We start from the raw sequence: 13,518 nt of genomic DNA on the forward strand, positions 1-13,518 counted from the left end.
TAATTCTATTTTTAAAGGAATGCAGTTAGTCTTTCTGAAGCTTTGTTGTTAGCTTAGGTGTCAAATACTTGACAGTACTTGCTGGAAACTGTAAAAATCCATGTTGATTATATGTTCAGAAAGCAGTTGTATGTACAGCTGTCTCACAGAAACTGAAGTAAAATGCTATAATTATTTCATGTGAGCTACTGAATTTCTGTTGGAGTGGTTAAACGTCTTTTAGACCTGGTTAGGTTCATCCTGGCTGGTGAAAGGCACTGCGTTGCTCTGTTAAATGTTTAAACTTTCTAGTTGCTAGTGGAGGGAGGAAATAGTTCAATAGTTTGTGTGTGCGTGCATGAGAGCAAATGAACTGTGCAGACTGTTCAGCAGGGGCAGTCTGGGAAGTGACGCCTGTAGTATTTGTCGTTCTAGAAAGAGCCGGAGACACGTAGTTTAGATGGGAGGACTCTAAAGAGGGCTGTGTCTTCTCCTGTGTGTATAATTATTTATAAATGGGCAACAGCGGAAGGAATGAAATACGGGTAGGCTATCTTAGTGTTTCTCTAATGTAGCAGAGTTTGTTGATTTTTTTTTTTTATTCTGTTTATTTAATCTCCAAATTTGATCTTTATTTTTCCTTCTCTAGCTTGTCTGCCATTGCTGAAACACTGGATACTGGTTTCTTTATAACAAGGAAAATCTAAATTCCTGTAACACTGAGGATGGGGAAGGATTATTATTCTATTCTGGGAATTGAAAAAGGGGCTTCTGAAGAGGATATTAAAAAGGCTTACAGAAAGCAAGCACTTAAATGGCATCCGGATAAGAACAAGTCTGCCCATGCAGAGGAAAAATTCAAGGAGATTGCAGAAGCTTATGAAGTGCTGAGTGATCCCAAAAAGAGAGACATTTATGATCAGTTTGGGGAAGAAGGTATGTATATCTTTGTTATAGTTTGTGAAGGGCCACTTTCTTTGTTATAAGAAAGAAAATAAACATAGACGATGCATAGAAACATGTAGTGAGTTTTAGGCAATATATCTGTATCACTTTGATATCTGTCTCATTTTTATTAGACTTCTAATGTAACATGTATTGCCCAGTTTAAATGATAATCTAGTTGTAATTTCTTCTGTTATGTTTGTGTTTTAGAACGTCCAAATACTTACCTCACAGGCAGAAAGTCATTGGACTGAAAAAGTTTTTATGACCCATAAATAGCTTTCTGGGATCTCATCTTACTGCTGCCTTCCCTTACTTTAGCACTTCTTGAGATGCAGTTGGAGAGATGAATTCTGTTTTAAGATTTTGTTAAAGGGCACTCTGCTTGATCTCAGCATGGCAGTCCTGAGCAGAATCCCAGGTGTCCAGTCTGGAGTTGTCCTTGGCTTCTTGCCTAGGGAGGAAAGAATTTGGCTGATGTCATGAAATACCAGAACAATTTTTTAGCTTTAATTGTAAACAGTGATAACATGCCAAGAGAATGAGGCTTTGGAAATGTCATATTTATCCTAAAATGGTTATCTGGAGTGGATGTTTTTAAATTTATTTTTGACCAATGTGACTTTGCCTCAGTCTTATGCTTGAATAACAGAGAAGGATGTTAACAACCTTTCCCTTAAATGTATGGTGTCAGAAATTCCAGACGAAATAATTATTTGTTTTATTAAGGTTGCCTGCTCATTCATTCAAACCTCCATTTCTCTCCCCCCCCCCCCTTTGTTTGAGAGTGAGAGGGAGAGAGAAAGGACACCTAGCAATATTTTTGTGTGGGAAGTTGTGGGCTCTTGCATGAAATTTGGCACTCTGTCCTCTGTAGGGTTTAATGCATTTGTTAAAAAAAACTGTTATAAATTCATGTATAAAGCCTTCAGCTCCTGCAGATGGTGCAGTGTTTTTGTTTTGTTCCACTGCAGGTGTCGGAAGACTTTAGTGCTGTTTCTGAAACATTCTAAGAAAACATTGTAGATACCAGAGGCTTTTGTTGCCTCTTGGTCTTCTGCATTCTTGTATTTCTTCCCATTTCCTACACCTCTTTTCTGTATATGATTATAAAACTATTTACCTTGTGATTGCTTGGAATTTTTGATTCCAATGCAGTAACTCATTTCAAATGGCTCTCCCAGAGATGTACTTTTTTTTTTGTTGCTTTTCACACACAACTTGAAGTAAAACGAAACATGTAGCCCTTAGTGTCTTAGTATGCATATTTCAATCTAGAGGTTCAAAATGTAAATGTATTTATTTTGGGTGTGATGTTAAAGGCAGCAACAGTAACACTGGAAATACCTTTTGGTGACTCAGTTGTTCTCTAATATTTTCCATTGCTTCATAGAGTGTAATTAGCACTTCTGAGGAAAAGTGAGGAGGTGGGGTATAGGAAACAGGGAACACCAGTGTCTTTTTTGCAGTGAAGAACTTTGATGTACCTTCAGTAAAAACTTCTGACCAGTTGTTCCAGGAGGTGTCATTCTATTACCACAGATTAGATATGCTGATCTGATTGCTTGCAATTAACAGTTCTGTGCCACAGGGATAGTATTAAACATTGTAAAGTCCTTGAAATGTGGTGTGGTATTGAGAAGGAGGAAGATGTCCTTATTGGTGACTGCTGGTAACTTGCATTAGGCTCATGCATAGAAGTTCTAAGCAAAACAGAGCAAAAATGAAAAAAAAACAACTATGAAACAAAAAATGGAAAAAAAATTTGAACATTTTGAGTTTCAAACTGTGTCCTACAGAAACTTTCAATTTAATTCTTAGAGGTTTGAGATGGTATTCTGAAACTGTCAGTGCATTAAAACAAAAAACTAGTAGGAGGAAATGTGGAATTTATCTAATGAGAATGGGTTTGCAATAAGTTCTAAATGCCTGTCAGGAAGTAGGAGGGACCAGTCAGTGACAATCACAATGGAAGCCTTATCAGGAAGACATTAAATATAGATATCTTCTTAGGGAAGATAGAGGTAGGGCGGAGTTACTTGAGCATATTGTGGGTTGTTAACGTTTTTTTTTGTACAGAGGGGGTGACAGTTTATAGAGGATTTTCTTATACAAAAAGGTCTTAGGAACTTCTTAGCTTTTTATTTATTTATTTATTTTGTGGCTGGATAGAATAGTATTCGTAAGTTTCTTACGAATAAGATTGAGATTCTGCACTGAATGTTAAAGAAGTGGAATGGCTGCTTGAGTGCTGCCCTATTCCTTTATTCTCAAAACGAATTGCAGGAAAACAGAAGTCAAGCTTATCAACAATAGGTTAGAGCTGAACAATGGAGAAAGATAAATATTGTTTGAATTAGTAGTCCTCATTGAAGGGGAGTCCTTCCACTCTACCCCGAAGACCTTTTCAGCTTGTCAATTCTGATATCTGTAATTCCAGTATTTGATAAATGGAATATTAGTAAAAGCTTTCTTGTTTAAAATTTTGCTTATTTGTCCTTTTTTTAGGTCTGAAAGGAGGAGCTGGAGGACCTGATGGACAGGGTGGTACCTTCCGGTATTCCTTCCATGGTGACCCACATGCTACGTTTGCAGCTTTTTTTGGTGGCACAAATCCTTTTGAGATCTTCTTTGGAAGGAGGATGCCTGGTGGCAGAGACACTGAAGACATGGAGGTGGATGGTGATCCATTTGGATCCTTTACTAGTTTCAGTATGAATGGTTTTCCAAGGGAAAGAAATACAGTAGGTAGCCAGTTACGTCGTAAACAAGATCCCCCTGTAATTCATGAGCTTAAGGTGTCATTGGAAGAGATTTATCATGGCTGCACAAAAAGGATGAGGATTTCACGTAAGAGGCTGAACCCAGATGGTAGAAGTGTCCGAACAGAAGACAAAATTCTCACTATTGAGATAAAAAGAGGATGGAAAGAAGGCACCAAAATCACTTTTCCAAAAGAAGGTGATGAAACACCCAACACAATTCCAGCTGACATTGTTTTTATCATAAAAGATAAACCTCACTCTCATTTCAAGAGAGATGGATCAAATATTGTCTATCCTGTCAAGATCAGCTTAAGGGAGGTAAGTTTCTCTTTTAGTGAAAAACAGTATTCAAATCTATTATAATGTGGTACAACAGCTGCACAGCAAAAATTAAATGACAGCAGTGAAGTGTTTTCTTCTGTTTTAAAGAAAGTATTTGTCTCAAAAATGTGGTTACAGAATGTAGTTATTTATAGTGGAAACACAAGCTGTTTTGATATAAATGGAGTACTATTTCAAGCTGTTTACCATAGAGGAGCTGGAGGAGAATGAGGGTGGAAGAGTGAAAGTAAAAGTTGATATGGCTTAAATCTTTGTAATTTACCTTTCTGGATAAATATGAGTTAGGCTAAGTCAATAAATACATTCAGTATAGTATGCTCATTTCTTGTGTAATGTGATTGCTACTTTTGTAGAACAAAGTAGAAATTTCTTTAATATTTTCAGTGCCAACAAATTCTAAGCTTGCCTTTTTATGTCATAAGTTATGTCAGTGTGATTTCAAAGTAGGTAGAGATTGATTTCATGAGGATAAATTATTGAGAACAGGTGTTATAGCAGCTATATATAACAACAAAAATGCTATAGCTTTTTTTTTATAATTCTTTTCCAAGAACAAAACAGACTGGCTTTCAAAAGGAAGGAATCAGACAACTAAGGAGAGTTCTTCACAATCTGAAGCTGTGCAATGGTCATAGTTTAAAAATTAATGTAGCTGAGTGTGTTTGGTGACTTCTCTAAATTAGAGTTAGGTGAAGGAGCAAGTTTTTACTTGCCTTTTGTGCTCTTTGTGCATATGAGCTCCCTTCTTAAAAAATTCCTATCTAAAAATATCTGGAGTGAGATGATATACTCAAAACAAAGTAAAACAGGGAGAGAAACTATTTAAGTATGTGGGTAATACAGTTCCTTTATGGATAAAAGTCAATGTAGATTTATTTCACTGTTATATAATAGTGAACACCTATTAGTATAGATTAAGTAAAGCTGGAGGTATCTTTGTCAGAAATCTTTGTAATGAAAACAAACCATTGGATAAAATAGGAGAAAACCTGTTCTACCTGGTGGTGTTTTAATTTTGATACTTCAAAATAGTGTTTTTCTTTGACCATCACAAATGCTTCCCTAAGACAACTGTCTAATTTGATTCTGTACTTAAAGACACTTTAAATGTGTTATTTGGTGTAACATAAGCTGATGAAGTATTGGAATAAATCCCTATTCAATGAGAATAAAAAAAAATTGAACAAGATTCTAAATTACAAGTAGAAATTGTAGCAAATCTTCAGATGTTTTATTAGGGTTGTAAGCAGTGTGTGTTCACCCTGTAGTCAATTACCATACTATTTGATAAAGTTATGGAAGGATATATAAGCACACTTCTCTTCAGTGGCTGTTGTGTAAGATTAGTATGTCTTGTAATGTGTTACTTTCCTAAGAACTACTTGAATTTTGACATCCCTGCACTTCACAGTGGAAGTATTCTGTTGACAATGCTAGCCCTTTCTAAATAAAATTCAGTTGTAGGTACAAACATATTCTGACAAATCTGTTTTTCTTATGATACGTTCTTTTTCTAGGCGTTGTGTGGCAGCTCTATCAATGTGCCAACAATAGAAGGAAGAACCATACCCATGACAGTAAATGAAGTTGTAAAGCCTGGGATGAGAAGAAGAATTATAGGATATGGTTTGCCATTTCCCAAAAATCCTGACCAACGTGGAGACTTAATTATAGAGTTTGAAGTAATTTTCCCAGATAACATTTCTCCAGCATCAAAAGAAGTACTTAGGCGAAATCTTCCCGTTTCATAAAATGAGGACTATGTCAACTGTTTAAGCAGGACACTGGAAATGCAGAAGACTGGCAAGTCTGTGCTTTAAAAGTGCAATGTGTAACAACTAGTGGAATATTTGTTGTTTTTTTTTGTTTGTTTGTGGGTTGGGTGGGGGAAATACTGCAATGCTGCATGAGAAGAAAAGAGTTAAGTACAAGTCATACAGATGACTTCTGCAGTATAATTTACAGGGAAAACCACTCATATTTTATTTTACATCTTCCTAATCAGAAAAGCTTATTCAGTATTTTGCTTAATATAAACTGTAGTCAGTTTTTTCAAAGCTAATGCATATTTCTGATAAAGTACTCAAGCCACCACGTACTTTATTTCTTATATCCCTACTCTATCTGTAACATCAACAGTTTATACAGAAATTGGGCATAGTATTAGTAATATACACATGCAAATATTTTAAATTACAAAACAGTAAAGATGCTATTTGGCATGTTGCTTTCCACTGCACAGAGCATAGACTGGGAGAATCAGCATGAACTCCTAAATTGCCCCCCAGTGAAATGAAAGTATTTTCTTTATTGCCTCAATGTGAGAGAGAACTACACTGTAAGTCTATGGAAGGGCATGTAGCTTGAGGAGAAAGTAGTTATTTGTTGATTAGTTCCTCATGCTTCAGGCAGAGCAGCAAGTACGTATGCAGCAAGTGTGGGCCTGCTGTCAAATGTGGTGGGGAATTTGGGTTACAAATAACGTGGTGATTTGTAACAAATGACTGAGGTACTCAGTGCCTTCTTTGCCTCAGTCTTCACCAGTAAAACAGTCTTTATTTAACAGGAGCCTCAGCCCCCTGAAACTTGAAGGGAATCCTGAAACAAGGAAGAGGTAGCCTCAGTGGTGATGAACCAAGGTAGAGGTGCATCTAAACCAGTTATGCAGATGTCCATGGCACCTGACAAGTTGCATGCAGAAGTGTTGAGGAATCTAGCTAACGCCATTGCAAGGCCTCTCAATTATCTTTTGATTTGAGGAGGGTTTCTGTAGACTGGTGAGATGCTATCTTCACTCCTATCTTCAAGAAGAGCTAGAGAGAAGATATGGGGAACTACAAGCCAGTCAGCCTTAATGCAGTCTCTGGGAAGATGAAGAATATCTTCCCAGAAAGCATTTCCAAACACGTGAAGGACAATAAGAAGATTCAAGGTCAGCATAGATTTATGAAGGGGAAATCATGCTTGACCAACTTGATTTCACTCTACAGTGAGGTAATTAGCTTGGTGTTCTTTACCTTGACTTTAGTAGGGAAATTGGCAAAGTACAGGATAGATAAGTGGACAGAGACGAAGTAAGAAATGACTGAATTGAGTGGGCACAGTGGTTTCATTAGCAGTGTCACAAAGTCCACACGGAGTTAGGTCACTAGTGGTGTATACAAAGGCTCAGTTCTGTGGCCAGTGCTGTTCAACATCTTTGTTAAAGACCTGGATGATAGGACAGAATATACCCTCAGCAAGTTTGCATATCATACAGAACTGTGAGGAGTAGCTGATAACACCATGATGATTTTGCTGGTCTTAAGAGAGGCTTTGACGACCAAAAGAACTGTACAGAGAAGAACTTGGAGAGTTCAGTAAGCTCTTGCTCCCTGAAGAATTACCCAGGCACCAGTATCTCCTTGGGGTTCGCTGTCTGGAAAATTATTTTGTTGAGGGAAGGCTCTGAGGTCCTGGCAGACAACAAACTAACCATGAGCCAGCAATGCATCCTTGCAGCAAAATGGGCTGATAGTATCCTGGATTGCACTGGGAATCTTTGTGAGCAGATAGAAGGAGGTAATTCTTCCCTACTGCTCTGGTGAGGCTGCATCTGGCGTACTGTACCCAGTTGTAATCTCTCCAGTAGAGAGAAGACAGTGGCTTGATGGAACAAGTCTATGAGAAGCTGAGAGAACTGGATCTCTGCAGTCTAGAGTGCAGAAAGCTCAGTGGGATCTTGTCAATTTGTGTAAGTATCGGGAAGGAAGGAATGAGGAGAAGCGAGTCAGATGTCTTCTTGCCTGGGTTTGGGACAGGAGGCATAAGGATAAGTTCATGCACATTAAACTCCGCACGAGGACAAGGAAGCACTTGTTTGTTTTTTGCTTTTTTGTTTTTTTACACTGCGAAGGTGTTAAGAGATTAGAGACTGGAGTCTCCATCCTTGGAGATGCTTAAAATCTAACTGGACACAGTCTGGACAACCTGTTGCATTTGACCATGCTTGAGGAGATCAGGGTAATCCCTGGAGGTTCCTTCCAACCTAAAGGATTCTGTCCACACTGACTTAGCAGATTTCAATAGACAGTGTTAAGGACCATGCTCTGTAAATGAGGCTTAGCCCAAAGATGGGTGGTGCTGATGTGATAGCTTGAATCCATAGGGAGCAGGTTTTTGGGTTGAAAGGTGAGTAAAGAACACAGTAGAGCAGATATTTAAAGATGCTGATCTCAAGTTCAGATTTTGAAAAGAATGCAAATTTTACAAGAGTCCTAGGTTTTATCTAAGGAAAAGTCTGCTCAAGACATAAAATAGGATAGGGGTTTCCCATAAACTTCCACATGCTGCTTGCATTGCATCTTTTCTGAATACAAATATGATTTACTTATCGTTAAGAGTTAAAAGGTGCATAGGGAAAAGGAAAGCCCTCTGTAATAATCTAGTTTTGTAATATAGTAATAGGGCTGGTTCCCTACATTTTGGTGAAGGAAATGCCTTGCAGATTTGTTCTTATTGAGTTTAAAATAATAAAAGAGTACTTTAGCAACAGTTTCAAAGAATGCTTTTCTTCGTAAGAAGAAAATATATAGGATTTGCTGTTAGCCTTTTGATTGTAGAAACTCAGTAGTTACCTGCTTTGTAAGGTAGCTTAAGAAATAGCAGTATTACCTTCATATAAATGCTTTTCTGTGGGAAAGTAAATAACATGGAAGTTGGGATTCAATTTACAATAGCTTTTTAATGAGCACAAAAAAATTCCATTTTTGTTACTCAAAGAAATAGAACTTCTGGGAGATACTGTTCAAATAATTTTTCAACTGCTGATCTCTTTGTACATTGTCAGTTGTAGTCCTACAACTGCGGTAGTTCTACAAGGAATGAAACAATTGCTGGAGCAGTATCACAAAGGGAAAATGTAGCTGCTTAATGTTTCTGCGTATTGTTAATACTATATATTGTTTAAAAAATTCTCAGTATGTTCTGTATTGCATTTCTTATGTGGTTTTTAAGTAAAAAGTGTAAAGTTGTTTTTTCATTTTCTCTCATCTTTTGTTATGATGATGGCAGATGCTGAAATCTATGAAACTTTAGAAGTGTGTAATCCTAAGATGTATATGTTACTTCCAAAGTTAATGGAATTTAAATTTTGTAATCTAGGATCTTCTAACAGTAATTTAATGTAAAAAAGAAAAAAAAATCAGTTGCAGAAAATTGTCTTCTCACTATTTTCAGGTAAGAAGAGTAGTGTTAAATTGAGGATTTGTGGTATCCTGTGCACTTAGAGGCACATGTACAGCAAACTTTTTTTTTTCATGACTGTTTTCATACTCATAATTCAAAAGATGTAGGACTGTTTCTTTTTTATGGAGAGATAACAAAGCATGCATTTCAAAATAGCACATGAAATTTCTATAAAATATGAGGGAGAGCATTAATTCAGGATTTGCAAGAAGGAAGCACGCTTTTAGTAGAGAAATATTAAAAGCTGTGTTTTAAAAATCCTTTACTTATTTTTAGTAAAGGCTATATGGGAGTCATAGCAGGTGACTGAGTATTTGCCTCTATCTTTAACTACTAGAATACAAAGGAATAAAATGACATTCATGAAGTTGGGAGGGCAATGATATTTTTAATCCCCTGAGGGTTACTTAAGTGCCATACACAGCAAAAGCCATTCTGTTAGCTGGGAGAAGTTCGTTCTTAGATAATATTTTTAACATATCGTTACTAGCATTCCATTGTTTTATTCCAGTATTCCTTGTATAAATGATAACTACATAAAGCATGTTTGTGTTGTGTTGGGGAAGTGCTGTGGTTTAGGGATTGTTTTGAATAATGGCATGTTTTCTTGGTTAGGGAAGTAACATGCTTTGTAGTTGGGGTTGGGTCTCTGCTATTATTTTTACCACCTTCATCTTTTAACTCTGTGGATGTTTATTCCATTAATTTTTTTATGGAATGAAATTAGTCTTCATTTTCATGTCTTCTTTTAGTATTCACACCCTACTTGAAATATGACCATCAGTCCAAATGTTGCAAACAATGCTGAAAATGAGCGATGTTTATTATGATTACCAGGGAAATGAGGTTAGCAGTATTGTTAAGTCTCAGGTATGATTTTTTTTTTAGTAGGTTTTCAAAAATCCAAGCACAGGGAGCCATCTCTAAGATTGATGCACGGTACAGTAAATAAATAAAGATCTGAAAATGCTTGTGACTTCAATGCCAATGAGCTAAAGCACATATGAGGAAATAGTTTATAGCTTGCTTGGTTGTAAAGACACTGGTTGAGCTGTGCACATAAAACTCAACCTTGCTTAGTTTTGCTTGGGTACTGGAGGAGAGAATGTCACCAACTCGATGCACGTGTCTTTTGGACAATCTATCATTTGTTGTGGATTAATTTTCTTTTTGTAGGATCTGTACAAAAATAAAATTGGCATCCTAGAAGATGGTGGTATATTTGGTTAAGAGTGAGTTTTACTTCTTGGTAAGTGCCACTAGCACAATGTTTGTGTAAACCAAATCACCCTATTAATTACTCATGCTTTTGTGTTAATAATACTTTGAGACAAACTGGCTGACGTAAATTTTGAACTAAGAAAAACAATGGTAGTTTCCAAAGGTTGTTTTCTTTGGCCTTTACTGAGATTGTATGACCTTATACTTATCTACTTCCTTTTTTATTCTTTGCTTATACCTATTGAGTGTTTCAAAATGTTTTAATTCCCCAAACCTTTATGTCTTAAGATGTTTTTGCTACTTCATAGTGACTTGGTGTTTATGAAGATTATTTTATTGTGCAAGTACTGAAAGTAGAGGGCTACTGTTGCTCCCCTTGTGTCTAGCAATATTGTGTGCTTGTTTTGTTCCACTATAAGTACTGGCCTACCCAAGCAACGATCTCATTAGTCATGCCTGAGTGCTTTGTCAAGGACAAGCTATCTTCAGTCTTGCTGCTCTACATGATTAAAAAAGTCAATACCCACCAAGCCAGCTCTTGAAATACCATAAGCATTTGTGTGTGTACCAAATGAAGTGTTCCAAAAACGTCTGAATTGTGCACATTCTTATTTAAAGAAGAGGTGAGAGAATGAGTTAAATGAGAAGTAGTCCTTGAAAGTAGACTTTAGGTGTAAGTCTAATAAGGACAAAGAAAAGCAGAGCCAGCCAGTAGATCTACATAAATTTTTATTTTGCACCACCAAGCTGATCTTAAGTGATAGTGGGGATCAAATCCCTGGGATCTGCTTTTTTCCCCTGTTAAGTCACAGTTTGAAGCTTTAAGTCAGTGCACAAAATGTGTTTGTTGCTATTATGTGGACTGTCATAGAATGCTCGTCTATTGCAATTTTTCATGTGGCAAAGCTGAAATATACTCTCAGAAAGTAAAATCTGGTAATGATAACAGTGTTGATGCTGTCCTAGATTTGGCTTTAAAGAAAAACATAGCATATGCGTAGTTTTCTGATTTTAGGAAAAGAATAAGGACCAAAAAGCACTCACCACTTTAATTTTACTTCTTATGGAACACATTTATACTATCATTATTTATATATTTTTTGTATTAGCAGTGCAACGTGGTCTTCCATTTACTTGGTCAGCGATGCTAGTTTCTCATTGCTTTTTCTTTCTGTGGTTAAAAGTTGATGCTGTTCTTCCAAGTGGGATCAACTTAGTTCTGGTACAGGTTCAGCTGCCTGTTTCCATCTGTCCTTTATAGATAGGTACATGGAAGCATAACTTCAGTGAGATGAGGTTTTGCAACATTCCTAAATCAGGACTGAATCAGTGTCCATAGGTTTGTGAAATAAATCTGCTCATCTTCTGCTTCATGTGGAAACTTGACTGTTTCGTTTCCATTTAACTGAATTGCTAACAGCAGTAATGAACAGCAACTGATGATTTTTAACACTGATTGAATTATAGTTTCAGAAGATAAGGAGTGAGTTAGTAGAGACCAAGTTTGTTTTACAAAAGAACTAGTGACGTGACATTTTAGTAAGTGGGAAAATGCATGTTTTATAAGAAATAGCTTATTGAAAAATTGCATAACATAGAAAAACTAAAATATCAGACTGTTTGGACATAAGCCATGTAGTACTGTCTCTTAATGTTGTCTTACTACAATCTCAGTTTATGTTAATCTGTTCTTAACTGTATTCCACTATTGGAAAGGAAGGTGCATACAGTTTTCCAAGTTCAGAGAAATCTTGAACTGTCAGTTTTCTGGTTTCATACTTGAAAGTGTCTTGAAAGGTCAACTATTAAGGTGTGATGGTAAGTTTGTTTTGTGATATATTTACTGGTAGGAATTGCTGGAAAATTGAAACCTTTGATTTACTGGATGTAAGTTAGACATGTTTGATGATTCAGTTAAACCTTTCACATGCTATTGGGAAAGACCAAACTCCAGTTGACTTCAAAACCTTCCTCTTTCCACAAGAACAAAATTTTAACCATTTTATGTATTTTCTGATATGCAATAGATACTCTCCAAACAACTGTACTTAAGGTTTCATTCCACTTCAGTGTGCCTATTTGCTGTGATTCCATATGCCAGAATCCTTTTTTGTTTCTTCTGGGTGTTTTGTCTTTTCTAAGACTCGGAAGATAAAGTAAAACAGTACTGCTTCTCTCTGCAACTTTACAGCAGATTCCTGCAGAAGTGCTGGATGCTCTTTCATGAATCTTCTGCTCTTCACATCTTGACCATTCAAGGTGTGGAGTTAAGTACGCCACTGAAAATGAAGTAATTCCTCTGAGGTGAGTGTTTATGCTGGAGCACAGGGGAGGTCTTCTGTGGTATCTGAGTCCTTACATGGAATTTCCTTCTCTATTCTGGGTGATGGAAACACTTCAAATTCACTAAATGTTAGATATAGTTTTCTAACATGGTAAATCTATACTCAAAAGCTGTTGTCCTTTACAGTGCCTTTAAACGTAGCTTATATGGCTTTGTTAACTCTTGGAGATTTATAGTACACAAGTTATGGTAAAAAGGTAAGAGTTGGTAGAAGTCCTTAACATACTTCATGTTTTATTTTATAACCTGAATATAAACCTCTGTGGTCAATATGTAGCACTTCTTCCTTCCTATTAGAAATTCCTGAGCCTACTCACTGGAAGCATGGTAATCTTACAAAATGTCTCTGTGTATAAAGAACGGTTTAAAAAAGTGTATGAAGAGAGTTCACAGTATCTACTTTATACTGTCTGAACAGAGGAAAGAAGAGGAAGAGATATCTGGCCAGTGCAGACAGGAAACATGAACTGTCTTTTGTTGACTGGGTGCTACTGGTGTGACCTTACTGCAAGTGCCCTTCCAATAAAACCCTTCCTAATCAATCCCTGGGACAGGAAGCGTTGTTTATGTACAGGATTAGCTCCTGTCCCCGGTCCGTGTTACTTTGCTTTCGTGTGGGCGGTGGCCCGGGGCTGCCTGGCGCTTCCCAGCCGGGAGCGGGGCGGGAGGGCCCGGCGGGGCGGGGCGGAGCGGGCG

General features: G+C 37.0%; 1 protein-coding gene across 1 annotated transcript; it reads left to right on the top strand.

The window, feature by feature from the left end:
- Positions 1-592: 592 nt before the first annotated feature.
- DNAJB4 (DnaJ heat shock protein family (Hsp40) member B4) lies at positions 593-6,253 on the top strand. Its single transcript, XM_065740707.1, has 3 exons — positions 593-915; positions 3,433-4,007; positions 5,549-6,253. The coding sequence occupies exons 1-3, from the start codon at positions 705-707 to the stop codon at positions 5,780-5,782; spliced, it is 1,020 nt and encodes a 339-aa protein (XP_065596779.1). The 5' UTR covers positions 593-704; the 3' UTR covers positions 5,783-6,253.
- The last annotated feature ends 7,265 nt before the right edge of the window (positions 6,254-13,518 follow it).

Source organism: Cyrtonyx montezumae, unplaced genomic scaffold, assembly GCF_038088225.1.
Source record: "Cyrtonyx montezumae isolate F1298 unplaced genomic scaffold, pur_monq_1.0 scaffold_1, whole genome shotgun sequence".
Taxonomy (NCBI): domain Eukaryota; kingdom Metazoa; phylum Chordata; class Aves; order Galliformes; family Odontophoridae; genus Cyrtonyx; species Cyrtonyx montezumae.